General features: G+C 41.1%; 1 protein-coding gene across 2 annotated transcripts in view; it reads right to left on the reverse strand.

Annotated features, from left to right (window-relative positions):
- Positions 1–3,428: 3,428 nt before the first annotated feature.
- Positions 3,429–20,162, reverse strand: part of PTPRN2 (protein tyrosine phosphatase receptor type N2) — a 644,732-nt gene continuing 627,998 nt past the window's right edge. For both annotated transcript variants that reach the window (XM_068673455.1, XM_068673456.1), the window contains exons 22-23: positions 13,102–13,175; positions 3,429–8,108 (exon numbers count right to left, since the gene is read on the reverse strand). In XM_068673455.1, coding sequence (XP_068529556.1) covers positions 8,037–8,108; positions 13,102–13,175 — 146 coding nt within the window. In that variant the 3' untranslated portion in view covers positions 3,429–8,036. The remainder of the gene's footprint in view (positions 8,109–13,101; positions 13,176–20,162) is intronic.

Raw genomic sequence — 20,162 nt, forward strand, 5'->3', positions numbered from 1 at the left:
GGATTACCGGGAAGTTGTTTTGTCGATTAATGAGTGGTTAAAAGACAAGAAACAGGTTGGGAAGAAATGGGCAGTTTTTGAAGTGGTGGTGATTCCCCAGTATAAACAACGTGAAAAAGGAGGAGGTGATAGTGAGGTGACAGAGTGTGGATGACACATATTATCTAGAATCATAAAAACAAAAGTAAGTGTGAAGTGTCATAGAGAGATCTTGTGATAATGCATGACTGTGTGAAGATGGCAGATGAAGTTGCTGTTGATAAACATAAAGAAATGTGCATTGTGAAAGACATCCCTAACAATAAAGACACAATGATGACCTCTGGGCAAGCTATTGCCAGGGAGACAAGGGAGCTTGGTATTGCTATGCTATTGCTATGAATGAAATTCCAAAAAAAAAGATAAACATCACTACACGACAATGCACTGCAGCCTGGGCCCTGTGCACCTCAGTGCAAGCATATTAGAAATAGAAATCATAGATTCATGGAAGAATAGAATAATCTGAGTTGGAAGGGACCCACTAGGATCATCTAGTCCAACTCCTGGCTCCGCACAGGACCAGTCAAAACTCAGCCCCTGTGTCTGAGAGCGCTGTCCAAACACTCCTTGGACTCCTGCAGCTTGGTGCCGTGCCCACTGCCCTGGGGAGCCTGTCCCAGTGCCCGACCACCTCTGGGTGCAGAACCTTTCCCTAACCCCCAGCCTGACCCTCCCCTGTCCCAGCTCCATGTCGCTCAGTGCCTGCCCCTCCGCTCCCCTTGTGAGGGAGCTGCAGGCCGCCATGAGGCCTCCCCTCAGCCTGCTCTGCTCTGGGCTGAACAAACCCAGGAACCTCAGCCGCTCCTCATGTTTCATCTCCTCTAGACCCATCACCATCTTCATAACCTTCCTTCAGACAATCCCTAATAGTTTTATGTCCTTCTTATATTGTGAATGGAAAAGGTAAGGTTAGGGGTAGCAAAGTTGATCAGGCATGGAACAACCTCTGTAAGAGGAAACATGTCTTTGGTATAGAACAGGAAAAGCTGAGAAAGAATAAACTAAGGATGTCTATAAAATCATGACTGGTGTAAAAAATCAGAAATGACTTCCCTTTTTCTCACAAGTGATCTGATGTATGTATAAGGAAACAGGTTTACAGTATCAAAACAAAATGCTTTTCTATCTAACCATCAGTAAACTTTGGAACTCCCTGTTTCAGGGTATGGAGTGAATAGCATGACTCACCTTAAGGTAAAGTAGACATTCAAACCAGATTAGATAAATTACACCTTAGAAGTGGTTATTTTCCTCCATTGACTACAAAGGATGGTTATGATGAGTTTGCAGAAGTCTCGGCTAAACATACACAAAGGTTGGTTAAGATGAAGCCCACCTCTAACCTCTGCTGGAAATGATGGAGTACCACAGTCCTGTATCTTTGAGAACTATGGTCAAAGCTGCTACAGAGAAAAATCTGGTGCAGGGCAGAGACATCAGCTATATATCCCAAAACTTAGTTTAAATCTGTATCTCCCAGGATGGTATTCCACACAGAGCCTCTTTGCTGTATTGCTGATTTATTTACCCATGTGTGGGGGATAGCCAGTGCTTTCTCAAGGGAAGAAGTTAATTTTTGGCTTAACTTCACTGCAATAAGAAGAATTTCCCCAAGGATTCAGCTGTTTGAAGCACACAATGTACTGGTACTAGCACTAAACCAAGAATAAACACAGCCTACTGGTTACCCCTCCCTGTAGATGCATAGCTCTTTATATTTGTTCAGCATGCAAAACACAAATACCAACCCCATCAGCGCTCAAATTTTACAGCAAGTTCTAAAAATGAAACCCCAAGGTTCTTTCTTTGCATAACTTGAGAAGTCTCTGTTTTTCATACTGTATAGGGGATGGCAGTAGCTAAAGATAGCTGCAGCTACTGTGTAGGGGCAGCAATAGCTGCACTGGCAGGGTAGTGGATGGGGCAGTTCTTTCCTGCTGCCCCCAGGTTGCTGAGGAGAAGATGGGCTGGCATTAGGAGCAGGGTCATGCCACAGCTCCTTGTGTGCTGGGATTCACACTCACTAGTGTTAGCTGGAACTCAAACCCAGCTCTTTCCTGAGCCCAAACAGCCAATGCTCAGTCTGCCTGAGGTAGAGCCATAAATACGAAAACAAGCATAAAAGCCACAAAGCAATGCCCCTTGACGGCAGCTGAGACACTAACCTACCATCTGAGACACTAACCTACCATCTGAGACCACTGTAAAAAGTGAGACTACATTTATCTGTGTAGCATGAAGCAAAAGCAAGTGTTGTCCGCACAAATTGATGTATGTACAACTGATGGCTTTAGTGTTTGCCTAGAATATACACAATGCTCCAGTAGTTACATAGTTAAATGTATTTCTCATTTAGTCCTCCATCTGATGTTTCCAGAGGCTTCAGAAGGCTATCTTGCAGATGAAAGGCCTCCTAAATTACACCACCAGGAAAATAGCTATGATGGTGCATATATTTTGTTTCCAAGATGAAAGTCACCTTCTTACACTGAGAAAGGCACAGATACAAAAACATGCAACTACATAAACAAGGTTAAAGAATGCAAAATATGATTCTTCTGATGGTAAGGGAGTGAACTGGGCCAGGATGGTTTCTACCTTCCTGTTTATTTATATTTTTCAAGTTATTTTCAGGTAAGTGGCAAACTATCTGGAGTCTTCTTCAAAACACAAGTGAAGTTTTAGCACACAATACAGCACCATGCAAATTGCCATAGCAGGGCTGCCTAATCCTAAAGACTGCCTCTGGTAACAGCTAACAATAGATACTTCATGCAAAGATACAGACCTTCATATAATGGACAGTGTTTATGGGAAAATCACTTCCTATCCCCAGGGAAAAACTGGTTATTTTATGCTGTGCGGGAACCTTAGTGAGTATTTTCCAACACCCATTCTAATCCTTCAGTGAATCCTGCTGCTATTTTAAATCTGAAACCTTGGAGAGCTCACACCACCCATTTTACGATGTTCTGACCCATCAGCCTGCCCTGACAACAAACATCTCCCTGCCTTTAATGTTACAGAAAGAGGGACTAAATACTCCATTTGTTACCTTGCATGCTCTGTGATGCACACTCATGGATTACTGAAGTAGAGTCCAAATTCTTTCCCCTCCCTGTCTGGAGCACCATGACCCCCACCTCCATCACTGTTGGAAGCTGCACTGTAAGAGGCCATACACCACAGCCAGAGGTGGCTGCAGCCTCTTTTGCTCACAGCAGATGAAGCATGGACCTCTACGAGGTCGACAGGACACCTGAGCCCCTCTTTGTCAGCCCCACCCGGACATCTTGGGAATTCAGAATCCAGCACTAGAGGGAGGAGCCCGCCCACCCCCAAATAAAAGCAAAGCACCAGCTACTAATGCTGCATTCACGATACTGCACTCCACAGACAATATGACTTTATTCACAAATATGATTTTTACAGAGGTAGAACAAAATACTTTGTATAATCTTTTTCATTTTTTTACTCTTTTTTTTTTTTTTTAACTATATACAGAAAGAATATAATAGAATGACAAGAAGGAAAAGGTTGTAAATGAAACAATATTATGCCATCAAATACAGTACAAACAGCATGCAAGAACAGCTTCAAATGAAATCTTGCTGGTGTAAATTTATTTCTAATGTGGTAAATGAAGAGTAGTAAAGAGTCATGCTCTAATTGGATTGAGTATGCCACAGCTCTGCAATTTTGTTTTAATTATTTTTTTCTTTTACAATAAACCAACAGGATAGCTTTCTTTTCACTGTGGTGGGGAATGCTTTTGTAATGTCCAATGTAATCTTAACAGAAAAATATAATAATCAAATCTACAAAGTGTACTCTCATTTAAAAAGCAAAACCATAGAAACTGTACAATTTTAAAAAGCGAATTATCTCAACTGCTTCTTAAGAGAATTTTCTAAACAAAGAATAAAATATGCAGAATAAAAATTAGGAGAGCTATTGTTCTGTAACAAAGCTAATCAAATACTTGTTTTCTATTCCAATAAACATTTTTTTTTAATTAATGACTATTCTGGAAATTATGGAGTGGGCTGGGTTTTATTAATGTTCCACTTGACTAATAAAGCATGAACTCCTTACAGGTACTATAACTGTCATTCCCCTGGGGATGGATGGAGATTGGTTCTGCATGCGTGCTAGAGACAGGAACAAGGTTTAGGCATTGGTGTAGATTTTAAAAAATATTTTAAAGTGTCTTAAACCATTAGTAGCATCTATAAAAATAATCTTGCATGTTTTGCTACTGAATTAAGATTTGGATATGGGATTTTCTGGGATTTTCAATTCATTCTTGGCCCTCAGGATTGCCCAGGACTTCCACTGGATGTTACCCAGGCTGCACCAGGTTCCCCCACAAATGATGGTCAAGGGCAATGGTTAGAATTCATGCCTGAAACAAGTGCAGTTGACAGCAAAACCCACGCTGCTTTCCCCCTGGCAAGTGCCAAACCCCAAACATCTGGGCTTTGGGTAACTGTGCTGTCCTTTCCTTCTGTCCCTCCAAATTCTGGTCATGTTGTGGGAAGGGTGAAGACTGGAGAGGACAATTGGTGACAACCACCTCCCCATCCAACATGTTGACACCTTCTGGGACTACGTAAGCATGGGTTTATGGTCCAGTCACCACCACCATCCTTGGTGCCAACCAGCCATGCTCACTGCCATGCTTGTGGGACAAGTTATTTTCCCTCTGCTTTGAATAGCGAGGAAGGAAACTGAGCACTGGGGTTAAATCATCCTCCTGCAGCTCCCCTCTTAAATGTCATTAAAAAGTTCAATTGCATAAACAGCACCTGTAGATTCAATTTGTCGTCATCAAGAACACGAGGACGGTCAATATTAAATACATACTGTTTATGGCTGAGCATCAGGCACCAGCCCAAGCTTCAATCACAATCCGTTTACTAAAGATCAAGCAGAATATTGAACAGGGAAGAGGTGTGGGTCTCATTTGACCCTGGGCTCTTGTACCATCTTGGCTTCCAGGAAGAAGCTCTGCTCAACCTCACTTGCGAGGGAACATGGGGCAGGTCCCACCTCCAGTGTTAATTGGCCTGGGGCAGCCTGAACAACATCCTTTGCCCATTTGCAGTGAGAAGGGTAAAGAAATACCTGCCCCGCATGAGAAATCTATCTCTGGGGTTTCATCAGGTTTGTATTTCCATGGCTTTGGCATCTCCCAGAAAATGGATTGTCAAACCCCTCCGGATCACCCTGGTGCGACGGAAACTACATTTCATTTGTAGGCTCTGCAGCAAAGGCTCACCCCCAGAAGCAGGGCATTTAGTGAGAGGTATCAACAATATCCTACCTGCACAGATGAAATAATCTGCGAGGTAAGTTACATTCAACAGAATAAGCCTGGCACCTTTTTGTGGAAGAACTGTGCAAAACATGGCTGAAATAACAGGATTGTCAATGACATTCAGTGGGAGATATCCCAACCCTCTAAGTAACACTGCATCCTTCTGTTGTGTAAACCAGGCTACCAGTATGAATAAAACAATACATCCCTGCCCCATTAGCCTTGGGGAAGATTAATGCCCTCTAATTTACGCTAGATAAACTCCAAAGCCTGAAGACCAATATTTTAGTCTCACACTCAGCTGCTTGTGAATTAATAGGGATCACCCTGAAATTGCTATTATGAAATGCAAATATTTGCAAAAGAACAATTAAAAAATATTCCTGAAGTGCAAACGAACGGCTCGTCAGCCATGTTTGTAGTATGCACAGGGACGGTCAGAAGGCGAACACTAATGAATCCCAGGGCAGAAATTTGTGCTAAAAACCCATTATCCCATTGGCAGTAGGTAATGGTACAGCATCTTGCACTGGGAAATAATTTTATCTGACAATGGGAGGGCTTGGCTTAGGATGCCCTAATTTTGAGTCCTTGGACTGTTTGTATGGATATAACTACCTGTATTTTCAGAAAGATGCAGTACATGGCTCACAGTAAATCTACTTCAAACACTTGCTGATACTGCTCAAACGGATCTCATCTGCCCTGATCTGCAATTTTGTGTTAGCTAAAGTAATAAAAGAATCCTGTTAAACCTAAATTATCAAATGAAAAAGGCAATTTTCTCATTCATACTCCATTAGTTTTTTTAGTTATTGCTAGGAAAGCTCTAAAATGCTTAGGCCATAAAATAAACATGTGGCTTAATGTACAGTATGTGTACTTAAGAGGATGATGGCATCTGCAGTAACTGCTCTGTACTGCTGTAGTAATGGGATGCACAAATTAAGCAACAGCACATACCAAGAAAAGCATACAGAAAAGTATGGAGAAAAGTAACAAGTTTTCTTTTTTTTTTTTTTTTTTTTTTTAATAACTCTTTAATTGCTAAAAAGAAGAAATCACCAATATTCACACCTACAACACAAAATTGCAACATGGTTGATTCCGATAGATGCCTGTTACCTCTGTGCCATCAAAACTCTCCAATATTGCATTTTTAACATTTCACTGATTATAAGTTTATAAAGGCTTCCCCCTTCCTAAATTAAATTCAATTCTGTATTTTCCAGTGCTGAGGTAAATCAATTAGCCTAATATAGTTTCAAGCATACAACACTGTCAAGATTTTGGAAAAAAATAAATTCTTAAATCACAGAAATGTAGGATAGCGTATGAAAAAGTGTCCAAGTGTTCACTTTTGAAAATGAAATTCAGAGCCTATATCACCTAAGAACATTTGATAATGTTACTCTCTGGACCTACATTCAAACAAATAAGAGTACTTGCCATCAGTAGTTTCATTCCCTTTAGCAGAGTGCCACAACTAAAACTGTGAATTCATATAAGCAGAATTGCATAACCAAGCCATTTACAGACATATTTTAGCATTACTTCACAACAGTAGGCATTAGGATTTTGAGAACACAAGAATCTCTGAAATTCAACCTGTGTGCTTCTTTATCCCTTAATAGTTAAAGTAGGCATCATTCAGAACAAGGAAAGAGCAGAAAGGTGCAACAAATGTCTGGCTCAGACAAATGCAATGAGGATCATACAATGCAGACCTGTGATTCTTTCTTCAGCCAGGCTTTTATAGAAATATACTTCCCTGGCTGAAAAGGATGGCACAGCACAGCTTTACAGAGGGAAATGCAAAAATATAAAGAGGAGAGTCCCATTTTCTTCCTCAGTAACCCCATAAAGTCAAGAATCTGTGTCCATACCAGCTCTGGACATGTACCTGATGCCTGGAGGTGTGTCTACGCTCGCCTGCTCCGCTCTGTAGGTACCCGGCCAGAGCGGCCGTGCTCACTGTCCCCCAGGTTCCCATTAATGTGACCAGCTTGTTCTCCCCAGTTGCAACAACTGTGAAGGCCTATTTACTTATAGCTCAGATTTTCTTCCATTCACAGCACAAAGCTGAAAAGTAAACAACAGTTAAGAAAATGTTTGCTTGCCAAAGCCCAGCATGAGAAGGTGCAAGCTCCCTTTGCCAGAGCCTGGACCTGTGTTTACTCACACCCTCAGCACTGCTTCGTGCCCTCGCTCGGCATTGTGTAGGAACAATCACCATCCCTTTCAGGCCCCCCACTCTTGTTCAGCCTTTGAGGAGTTCCAAAATATAACAAAACACTGTTTTCTGAGACTATATTGACTGCACTAATTACCCACAATACTGTATATTTGCTATTAAGAACATGAATGTGTGCTTTCAGAGAGTGACATTCAGGGCTTCCAGGATGTGAAAGGAATTAGATGGTCTATTCTGTCACTTAATCCGAGGCTTCAATGTACTTTTTAAAATTTATTTTAAAACCCAAAAAACAGAATACACATTTCTAACTGTTGAACTTTTACCAGCTAAAGGAGTTTGTTAGGACCCTATCACTATGTGGTTACAACAGAAGATACACAGTTAAGGTCAGGTCGTGGTGTCCAAGAACATTCACAGGGACCAAGGATGAGGAAACGAGGAATGGATCCTGCGGGAACCTCCGGGAGAACGAGCCGCTCACTGTGGAAGTGCCTTGAGTATTGCATTCACTTCTTCTGCAACTGCTGTCAAAGCAAACTCAAACTGCTCCTGCGGAGAGAGCAAACGCATACACTGAATAATAAAACAAAAAAAAATTTCCGACAGCCTGGCGCACTGTTCTGCAGCCGAGCATCCTCAAGACATTGCTGAAAATATGAATATGCAGGAAACTCCACACTGCAACGGAAAGGAGTGAAATGTTTAGGGATTATTGATGCTATATAACACGTTTGACAGCATCTTGAAACCAGTCATTTTAATGGAGAAAAATGTTGGTAGCACAAACTAAGCTACTGGGACACGATGATGTATTGCGATTGCTTGGTCAGAAGCATTTGGGAGTAGTTGATCACCAGCCATTTCCTTCTGACACTAAGATGGAAACTTGTTAACGTAGTTGAGATATGAAACAGGTGAGATGCTGCAAAAGAGAGCCTTTGGCTTCTCTCAGGACTATTTCTAGCAGAAATCAGCTAAATAACTATTTCCTCACATTATATCTACCATATAAAACAATGCCTGCTTTTTCCTTTACCTGTTATTTTTCTTTATCTCCTTCTTTTTTTAACTACTCTTCTGCACCCACAAATTACCTAGCAATGTTTAGTCCACTTTATTCCTGCTTAGGGAATATTTGGGAACATTTCTGCTACAAATTTACTGTAAGCATAAAACCAAAATTACTAACAGATTTCTGTGCTGGGTTAACAGAGGTGTGAAGGACACAGGCAGGCATGGCCACAACATCTAAGTGTGTCCCTAACATGCTCCTGAACTCTCTAGTCCTACAGAAGGACAAAGGAGCTTTACTTCCTCGAGGTTAACAGGTGGTGTATTTTCTAAGCAAGTAATCCTTCTCAGAAATTTAGCTTACTGAGATATCTGACAGGATGATTTTCTGGTTGTTTCTTATCAGAGGGAAAAAGAAATGTGCACGGTTTACTTGGAGTATAAGCAACTTCAGGATACCACTCATGGACCGTGCAAAACTATTGAGATTTTCTAGAAGTGCTCCAGCGGCTTAAGCCAATGGGGGCTAAGAGCTTTGGAAGAACCAACTTTGAGAATCGAGGTCTGATATACACCCTGCAAAGATCGCTGCTGGGATGCTGTCTGTGCCTCCAATTAGGAAGTGAATAGTCCAGCAGGTGCCTCCAGCAGGAGCTGCCAGGGCTGTGTAGGAAGAATGCAGGTATGGACGCAGCAGTGGCACGCGGCTGCAGGATGCAGCCAACCCCACAGGTGATTACTGGATTAATAGCATTCACTTGCAACAGTGGAAATCTGCAGCAAGGATGAGAGAACAAATTACAAGTAAACAACTCATAGTTCATAAATGGCTGACTTCTAATTCTTGCATTTCATCACCACACTTCTCTGCCCTGTCTTACCCCACTGCAGAATAATCTCCCATGTGGAGATGCCTCAGAGAGAAGCGACGTTAAGCACAGTTCCAGAGAGGAAAAAGAAGTTTAAAACTGAGAATAATTTCTCAGAGAAACCAGCATTCACGGATTTTGCTCTCTGCCTGGTGCTGTCAAAGTGGCATCCTTGCACATTTGCTGGACTGCATCCAGCAGTTTTTAATCAGACATCAATTCACCCTAAAGAGTAGGACTCACCCTCATTAGGCACAGAAAATGGTGTATACGCTTGCCTGTGCCTGCCTCAAGGTCTCTGCAATTAGAGGAGACGCTGGAAATGCTGGTGGCCACCCAGGAGCAGCAGTTATATTTTGAGCAAGAATCAAAATATACTCTCACCGAATGCGTGAGAGTAGCTGGAGGGCAGAGGAGGCAGAGGAGGCATTCATCTGGACATGCCACGCCGGAACCAAACTGATGCCATGGCAGTGAGGCTGTCTAACGTGCTCTTCATCCGAGTGTTTTACTGTGAGGAAAAGCTTGTAATATAGGGACTACAATACTTTAATAATAGTCCCATTGCTGAAAATAAGTCTTTCTCTCAGGAAATCTGCCCTTAAGCCCTGTTGGTCCAACACATGTCCACCTCATTGTGAAGAGCTGCCAGCCTGGAGACCTGAGAACTCAAACAACTCTGCCTCTCGCTGATGGGTGCCCCACAGGGCATCACTACACCATGGAGAAGCTGCTATGCCACATGAGGACTTGGACTGATTAACAGCAACTCCCAATTTCAGACATGGATTCTGGAGACAAGCTCAGTGGAGTCCAGCACCTTTCATTAGGCGTGACCCTAAATCAGTGAGGCTGATCAGAGCATCTTTACAGCCAGAGCTCAAACCTGACCATGAAACTGCCATAAAGGGGACAACAAAGAAGGCGAGGTGAGGACTTGGTCTTTCTGGGATGGTGCAGCTGAGCTCTTCCCCCTCCTTCTTTCTGCACAATACACACAGGCAAGCAGCAGATTGTGCAGCTCCCATTGATGTGTGTCCCCACCCTCCAAAGAAAAGCCTTCACACCCCTCCCGCACCACTGCATGAGAGCAACCACAGATAGATAGACGTAATAGCAATTTTAAAGAGGCTTAGTTTGATATTTTGTACAGCTCATTCACATGCACTACTCACATATACAAGATTGACTTAGATATCTAGGCTATCAGAAACAGATAGAAATATCTAGATATTTCTAGGCTTTGCCTAGAAGACAGAGCTGGGCAGGCACATCGTATTGTCAGTCCACCTATAATGCAGAGGCAACATGAATATATTTAGAAGTAATATATTTAGATAAAAAAAAAAAAGCTGCATTTCATTAAGTCTTCAAATAAAAATTCCCTGGAAAACACACTAGGTGCATACAGCATATATGCCAAAAAAAAGAACCTCAGCTAAACATTACAGATTGCACGTGGAAAGATACAGGAGAGAGAAAAAGAAAACGAAGAATATTTTTCTCATCACAGAGAATACACTTCCTCCTTCATTATTTTTTCCTCTCACATGTGGCATATCAATTCTATTTTACGATTCCCCTGCAAAAAAATAACAAAACCACAAACCTTCTATTATGCTTCTCAGAAATGCAGAATGTCGTTATGATAATTTCATTACCATTTATTATATACAGTGCTTTTGAATTAAAGATCCCTACCAGAAGACAAAATGTTGCAAACAAATCTTTCACATGCTTATTGAAAATGTGGAGCGCTGCCTGCTGGAAACACAATAACATTGCTAAAGTAAGTTGGTGTTTATTTTGCCTAGGGATATTCTGTAATTGGCATTTCTAACCTGACTTTTAATCCATTGTTTTAAATTACTCCAGGAGTCTAATATTCCTCATTTGTATTCAGCTGGGAAAGCACAGGGGTTTGTTTAAATCCGTCAGAAAAATTCTCTGGGGATAGTGCCTTGCTAGCATGTAACCAGATATTTATAATTTGCAAGACATTAGCTTGAATAAGTGATTTGGGTGGTTTTGAGAAAATGACAATGATGGAAGAAGGAGCAAGAGGAGAGATAAGCAATATCCTGAGAAAATTTTTCATCCTGGGTGAAAACACTGGATACATTTCCCTTTCTGGAGCTCTTCCAGATAAATGTTTGGAGGGGAGAAACATGTCTTTAGTGAGCTTTTCATGGGACTCCGGTAACTATTTCTGAGCTAAGTAAAAGAAGTTGTTCACATAACCTTATTCTTTGGTACCAGAGCTGTGCTTTTTTTTTCTTTTGTTGAAGGCAACAAACTGTAATTTCTCTGAACTGAGAGACAAATCAGAATCAGAGCTCTGTACTTCTACAGAGCTGCCATATAAATTGGATGCATTTACAGAGTAGCTCAGGACTTGCATCTTTCCGCAGAATAAATATATGTGACATTGGATGCTGTGTGCTATATCCATTTTTTTTTCCTCAGTCTGAATAATCAAAGCAGAAGAAAGATTTGTGCAATTTTGTGTCTTGCTTGCTGATAAAGCTTAGCTAGCTTTGGCTGGCTCATCTTAATTTTTCATGCACTTACTTAACTGGTAAATAATAATTAATCCTTCCTTCCCCACCCCTCCCTTGTTCTGCAGCATCACTTCTAATATTAGTGGGAAGATAAAATGATTAAGAAGAGATTCAGAAAAAGTTATGAGCCAATGATTCCTGCAAAACAGATTTATTTCACCTTTGTCCCTCAGCAACTGCAACTCCCTAAATGCTGCAGATGTTCCTATCAGTTCCTGCCTGACCAAGACAGAGTGCTGTCACATCGTTCTGGATACTCAGTTTGGGGTTATAACTTTCATTCAGTATTTTACAGTGTCATATTCAGATTTATTTGGCCTCTATGTCATGAACAGGTTTCTTTACTGTCATATTTGAAGCTCTTAACTTGCAGCAAATACCCAAAATATTCCACACGTCACTGAGAATCACAATAGAAAGTTTCATTCCTGATGTAAGGAACTACAATCACAGTATCAGCTATCTTTAAAAGTTATAAATTACATAAAATTTCGAGACTATTACAACTGACAGTCATTATAGGGTAAGATATTCAACTCACCACGGGGTATAAATGCAGTCACCATGCTACATCCATAAAGGACATTGCTTTAGGCATGGCATAAGCTTTTCCTTCAGTGATACTAAAAATGACTTGATATCCCTCAAAACTGTATTTTCTTTAATTCAAAACTTTCTTTTCAGAAAAAAAGCATCAGCAGTTACACTTTCTTTAATGAGTTGAAGCCTTTTAAAAATATTACATGCACAGTTAGGCAGAGATGCTCTAAGAAAACAATCCATATTCAGGATTTAAGCAAGAACATTTTTTTCACGTACGCATTTTCCTTAGTAGACTATACAGTGCTGTCTTGATTGCCCTTCATATATGGTAATCAAGATAGATGTTGGAGATGTTACAAGAAAGAGCAGTAAACACCAAAGAAAGTAGCCTAGATAAATCTTCAGCATAAATAAACCTCAGTTGGTAGGAAGCCAAACAGAGTAATCAGCAAGCGACCTGTGTTAAATTAGGTCATACCCTCTCTCTTCTGTCATGAAAACAACTACTGTGAAAGACCTTTAATGTATTTAAAATCCCGGTGGATTTATTGACAGTACCTTTGTCTGGACCATGCCTGGTCTCTGGTCCCTCAAGTGCTCCAGGGTAGCAGCAATATCAATCTCTTTAGCACCTGCAACAAACCACAAATTGGGCTGAGTTCAGAGCACAAGATAATCCATGCTGCATCTGTCAATCTCTTGCTATCAGGTTCCCTTTGGGCTAACAGTCCGATTGAAAATTATTACATCCATCTCTCAACAGACTTGGCAGGCAGCTGCAATTTTTGTGTTCATATAGAAAAATAAGACGTAGGGGCAGTTTTTATTAACATTAATTCATGAAAAGCCAGAGAAAAACAAATTCTTAAGAACCCCCCTGTACCTAGAGCAGAATATATTTAGCAGAACCTCAGGGTCCGCTGTGGTCGTGCCACCAAGTGCCCCTTTGCCACTTTTAAGAGTAGGCCCGACCCACGCAAATATTCATGCCGTTAAAACAAGATTTAGGTGAACTTTTGCCACCTGCAGCTAAAGACCTAGCTCAGCACCCGGCAGCCTCTTGCTGCATGAGTGCTGTTTGAGATGGCAAAACCCACGGCATTTTCTTTAGGTTTTACTTTGAGTGTCTGGCCAGTGCTGAACAGCAAGGCCAGGATGCAGGAAACAGGCAGGCAGAGCCTAACTGCTGTGGGGACTGGCTTCTTGTCTCAGTACAAACGGAGGAACTTTCTTCTAAAACATCACTTGTGAAGAGCAAAGTGAGTCCTCATCTTTCTTATCATAACCCGGAGAAACAAAGGGGACAGTGCAGTGCCATTTTCGTCCTCAATTTCCTCTTCAGTTTGAGATGCTTCCCCCTCATTTTCCTTGAGTGCCTAACCAGATACATGCTATTGGAGGGGACTGAGAAAAAATGAGTTTGGGTTCCTCCTGTCAATCCCTGTATGAACTGCAAGAGTAGAAGCAGGGCTGGAAACCCTCCCTGCTGAGGAGTTAGAGTTTGGCTCTCTCGTACTGGTCCCCTTCTGCGCCTTGCAAGAACATCTCGCAGTGCTAAGGCATCAGGCAGGTGGGCAAAGGGTCACCCTGACCATGGTGTGACTGCCCCATATCCACTCCCCCATCCCCTACTGCCCCCATTGTCTGCACATTCTTCCAGGGCAGCTCTAGAAGGATAATCAATAGCAAGTGCCTCCTTGAAAATACGTTCTTCAGCTGTATCAGAAATTGAATGAATTCATTCAGTAAATATAACAGTGACAACTTAGAAAAGGTATCTGATACAGATATTTTTGCTAACTGCCATGGTTTGAGGCATCACACATTGCCCATGCCCCATTCCCCCCCCCCATACAATGTACAGAAATTTATGGGAAAGTGTGCTGGACAAAGTAGTAAACTTTTTTTTTTTTTTTTAAGTAAAAACAAAACAAAAACCACATCCTTACAACGGACCACAATACATATCAACATATGCTTTAAAGTCTAAAAACAGTGGTAGTAGTAGTAATTATACCTTTAGTGTGTTGTGGGTTTTAGAGTTGCAATTCATCTGGAAATCATCGGTAAAGGTAGAACCTTTGTAAACCCTAGCACTGGTGTAACACAGTAGCTCATTTCAGTGTTTGTTCTCACACACGCACAAATTAGGTAAGAATTTCCTGTTTCATTACAGCTTTCCATGGGAGCAGAGCAATATGAGTACCGCACGTGCTTTACAGCCTTACTAGTGGCCTCATTAAATTCCCAGTAATTAAAATCATCATGGTTCAACATAAAAGGAATTCTCTTTCTCAGAAATTAAGATATGAGACACTGACATCCATGGACAAGGTTAATTGTGGTCTTGTACAAGCCTCCGTGGCGTGCTGCAAGGATGAACCTGGAGAAGATTCTCCCAATGGAGCTGGCATGCTCGCATGTCACGTGGGCTTCCCTGTGGCTGCAGACACTTGTGTCGCCCCTCCAGCGAGGGATGCTCTTTATTTGAAACTACTGTAGCCTCAGGACAACACATTAACACATTAGGAACTGGGAAAAGGTTCATGACAAGACCTCATGACACTCCTTATTGGCCAGACAGGCTCCTGAGCCTACCTTTGAAAGAGTTAATTCCTCCATCTCGGTGATGCAGATTGCAGGCGTTTACTAGTGAACTGATGCTTACTTTTTTATCATCATTAACAGAATGACACGCCTAATAGTATGAACAATGCCTGGTCATAAAACCCTGATTTAGCAAAACACCAAAGCAATATGCTTTCGCACTGGAACATGAGAATAGTCCTGGTGGGCCAGTGTGCTTAATGGGAAGTTTGCTTTGAAGTGTTTTGCCAGTACAAATCTGAATCAACGTCTTTTACTGATCATTGTTCCCAAACCCATGGGTTGTGATCAGCATGGCACCCTCAAGCCCTTCTGATGTCCACAGCCACAGCTAATAGAAAACAAAAAGTGAGCAAAGCATGGTTTTGCCCAAAGAGGCAAGGCAAAGCAAAGGCCAAGATTGGTTTGCTACTTTTTTTTTTTTAATTTAATGTTTCTGCATGCCTTTGATACTCTGGTGATGGGAAGTACCTGAGTCCCTAAAGAAGCTGATCACCAAAACCTAGTGCTGCAAGCATGGTGAGCTGTTTTGGAAGAAAAATATCTTGGAAGAAGGAACTTCACAGCAAAAAAGATGAAATCAACAGCACAGGATGAAGCCAGCCTGACTTGCTTTCCCTCCACATGAGCAAACCTCTCTTCCTCCTCTGCATCCACAACTATATGTTCTCCATCTATTCCCTTATTGTGCCTAAAACAAATGAGTTTAAATGTATATATTCCAAGTCCACTATTAAACCTCATTTTGTGATGACAGCTTTTTTTTTTTTTTTGTTCTATTCAAACTTATGTTAGATTGCTGCTATATTATGTAAATTCAGCTCCCTTCCACTGTGTGCAGTAGTCTGTAGAAAGTTCTCTGGTGACAAGAGGCAGACAAAGAAGATATTTTTGAGGCATAAAGGGAGGCCTGAGCCCAACCTGCATTCACAGGTGATGGGAGCTCAGTGTTTGACTGCAGTCGGAGCTTTCAACCCTCTTTTGAATTGTTTTGTTGAAATATGCAACAAATTCAACATCTTTGCCATGCTGAGGCTTTCCTTTTAATCTGGGAGTATAACAGCACAGTATAACATGTTTTCATTCTCTAGTACCTAATAATACTTCATTTATGCTTTTAAGCCATTTCAGGTGACAGAATGCACCATGTATTACACGACACTTGGAGAGAGGGAAATTGCATCTAAGGACATTAGGGTCAAACCATGTTCTTACTGAGATGGCCCCAAAATATTCACATGCTACAAAGGTATTTTAAACATTGCTTATCTGGAAACCCCACATACAAACTAAATTTGATATAATGTTTTAGAGTAAAAGCAGGAAGAATTTGCCCCAGTGATTACAAGGATATCCGGAAGAATTTGCCCCAGTGATTACAAGGATATCCCACTACTGGAAATGTTTTCCTCAGGCTACTGAACTGTGAAGTCTAGTGACAGACTTTCATTAATAGACATTAATTTATTATCACGCAGCAAATAATCTAGAGGAGGAGTTAAAAATACTAGGCTGGACAGCTCTGCAGAAAACTGTAAGAGAACACAAAATGTGCCCAAACCAGAAGATTTTTTATCTTTTTGCCCCTCCAATATGTATGTCTGTTTAACAATGCTACTGTTTCAGAAAATAACAGGGGGATAGAGGGTGAGCATTTAAAGAATAATAGCTGCCTTTTCACCTCTAACTCTATTTTATGCTATAGGGATTAAATTTGAGTTCTGTTTGTGATGGGTTCCTTTTTCACATGGAATTTCATTGCTTGCTTCAAATGAATGGAAGACTGTAATGTAGAGTGAGGCTGAAGTAACATTGTACAGGTAGTAATGTAAAAAATCATCCATGCAATCCCTTTTTTTATTTTTTAACAAAACAAAACAAAAACCCACAAACACACAGAACACGTTTGCAATAATTCACTGTGAGCAAGATACCCGTAGCCTTCCCCCCGCCCTCAGCAGCTCAGTGAGCTAGCTGAGCAAATACCTCCGAAAACACTTCCATACCAGTGCAAGGCAGATTTTAACTTCACCAATTAACTATCATCTTTCTCAAGGCTTTAAGCATTCACAGTGAGTGCACAACAATCTGCATCAGAACCACATGGATACATGAAGAGAAAGCAAGAGAAGATGCAAGCTGAATTATATTTTGCCCCCAAGGAGAGCAGCGGTTTCTGAAGTTTAGGGTCATATCCTTTTCAACCCATTCTCTTCCCGCAGGCACCAATGCAGGAAGCACACTGGCACTTAACAGCTGGTGCTCCCGATTAGCAGACCTCAAGGGGTTAAAGTGTTTGCCCTTAGACAGTTGCACGAGTGGAGTATCCAGCATGTCATGAAAACATGGAAAAAGTTGAATTCCCCATTCCTCATGCAATAAATAACAAGCTAGCCAAATACTGCTGCGATAAACTCCATGAGGTAATCAGCAGCAGCTCGCAATGTTTAAAATTATTACGAATTACCTAATGTTAGCTTTATTACTATAATAATGAAATCTTTTCTCATGTCTCCTCCCCCTAAACATGGCAGGGGACCAGTTTTGAAAGGCACAAGACACATGAGAAGCACTCGGTGGAGGATAATCCCTTCCACATTGCAGCAGCATTGAGGCCACCATGATGCAAAGTTTGTAGAGAGGTGCAGTGTGTTTTAACATATCAGCTGGGAAGAAATGATGATGGTGTATCATTAAAAAGTGTTATTGAGTTTAACAAACTACAGAGATCGTGCACCTGGAAGCACAATGATTTTTTTTTCCCAGTTAAAATAACATTCAGCATTTGTTAAATATAAGATTGAAAATTTTGGCTTAATTGAAGCAAGCTTTAAGATTTTATTTTTAAGTAATAAGCTTGAACATACTTGCACTGAAAGCAAAGTCAAAAATCCTATTTTATTCATTACTGATGAGAAGTGCAGCACAGATTCTGTGAAACTGATAGAATTTTATATTAAAGCACTATATTAAAAGGAATATTTTAGATTCTAGATGCTCTGAATTTTCTGTATATTTATAAAAATAAAATGATCCTTAAATACTTCATCAAAGCAGTTATTTGTGGGGGGTTTCTTTTTAAATTACCCAAACTGAGGAGTTTCTTTGTGAATGTTTCACAAATATGTAACACTCATAAATATTACATTAAAAAGGATTTTTCTAGCTGGGAAAAACTTTCAGATCTACAGACACATATCCTCAAAAAGATACAATTATAAGTCTGCAGAATGGCTATAAATCTGCTACTGTGAAACCTACATGGTAGCTTGGTCATTAGGGTGCTATGTTTAGATACATTTGACTTCTCTCCCAGCCTGAGACTCTGACTTCCCACATCACTGTAGTTAAATCATTAAATTCACCCTATGTTTCACACCATCATTTATAAAATGATCCATTTTTTTTCCTACCTAATTAATTGTTATAAAGGTAAATCCGTTTACAAGCTACTTGGATAGTAGAGAGGTGAGGACTGAGATAAATACTCTCTTTGTTGTTGTTTTTTCAATACCCTCTGCAAGTTTCTCAGCCCTCTTTCTGATCCCCTTGATCATAAAGTGATTCCAAAGCTGAATATATGATGCATGAGTCATGGCAAGCAGTTGTAAATATGGCATTATTAGTACTGGTACCATTTCTTCTTAAGGTGACGATGATGATCTGTGTGGGAAGAAGCATTTATCCCAACAGAAAAAAAAAAAAAAAAAGGGTAGTAGGGGGAATACAGAAATGACCAGTCAAGTGCCTTTATTTATGCGGCAGTAAGTATTTGGTTTCATTCTAGTCAGATATTACCTTCTTAATGCATGTTTTGATATTTATTACATTCCACAGATTTTGAATTAGGCTTAAAAGTGCAAAGAGACTTGTTAGGTCAGATTAAAAAGCATCTTGTTAAAATCTTGAAGGAAGGGTCTCTAATACCGTTCTTTCCACTGATGTTGCTAGAAGCTGAAAAAGATCCAATTAATATTTGCAAGAGGCTGCTGATCGGCAGCCTTTTAGCCTCAGAGTCACGCAGTCGAGAACGCTGGGGAAGAATCGCATCTAACAGGACGAAAGAGTGAGAATACAAGTGAGAGAAAAAATAAGGGCAAAAATACGGTGTCAGCAAGGACAAGCAGCTGTCTCATCACTGTGTGTCTGCATTTAGGAAGAATACAAGTCGTTTTTGTGTTTGGGTGATGACTGCAAGACTCACACCTAAAAGTGATGCTTCATGGCCAAACCAGGTTTGTGCACAGCGGCTTTGTGCTGCCTTTCTTCCCTCCCCACATGAGCATTCTGACAAATTGGCTTTCTCGGGTTTAGCACAACATTTTCTGGCCCTTTTCTGCACTCAGCTTTGCCTTAGCAAGGAGGCAGACACTGAACTGTGGAGACCCAAGGACAGACCCCTCCTGAAGAAGGACAGACACTACCTAGAGCCAGGTCTGCCATGAGCCTAATACACAAAAAATACACATCTATACTGCTTGCTGCGGTACGGTATATGGAAACAGCAGTGGGCTCTCTGGAGAGTTAGAAACGTAAATCAGCACTCACGGCCTATTACACTGTCACAGCTATGGTGTTTCCAGCGCCCAAGCCAGCTGGACGTAGCACGGCTATGCTGTAGATTTGCAGTGCCCCCAAAGCCCTAGATGCCGCCAGCTTCCCACTGACAGCTTGTAAAGGACAGCTCGCATAGCTGCTCCAGCCAGTGTTTGCCCCATTGAGTGCCTAATGTTGCTGCAAAACATTTAATCACACCATATGAGGGGCAAACTCAATCTGATTAAAGAAGAAAGGGTCATAACTAGGGGGAGTGTAACACCACTTCTTCACTGACCATTAGTTTTAATGGCACACTGGTAGTATTTACTAACTAGCTTAGTCTCAAAGGCCCAGCCTCATCTTATCTATTCCAGCCATCCCTGAAGTTCGAATCTGAGTTAGTCATCTCCTCTCCCAACAGCTAAGAGAGAGAGGGAGAGCCCTGATGGGCAATTCATTTGCCTGAGAATTAT

Source organism: Anas acuta, chromosome 2, assembly GCF_963932015.1.
Source record: "Anas acuta chromosome 2, bAnaAcu1.1, whole genome shotgun sequence".
Taxonomy (NCBI): Eukaryota; Metazoa; Chordata; class Aves; order Anseriformes; family Anatidae; genus Anas; species Anas acuta.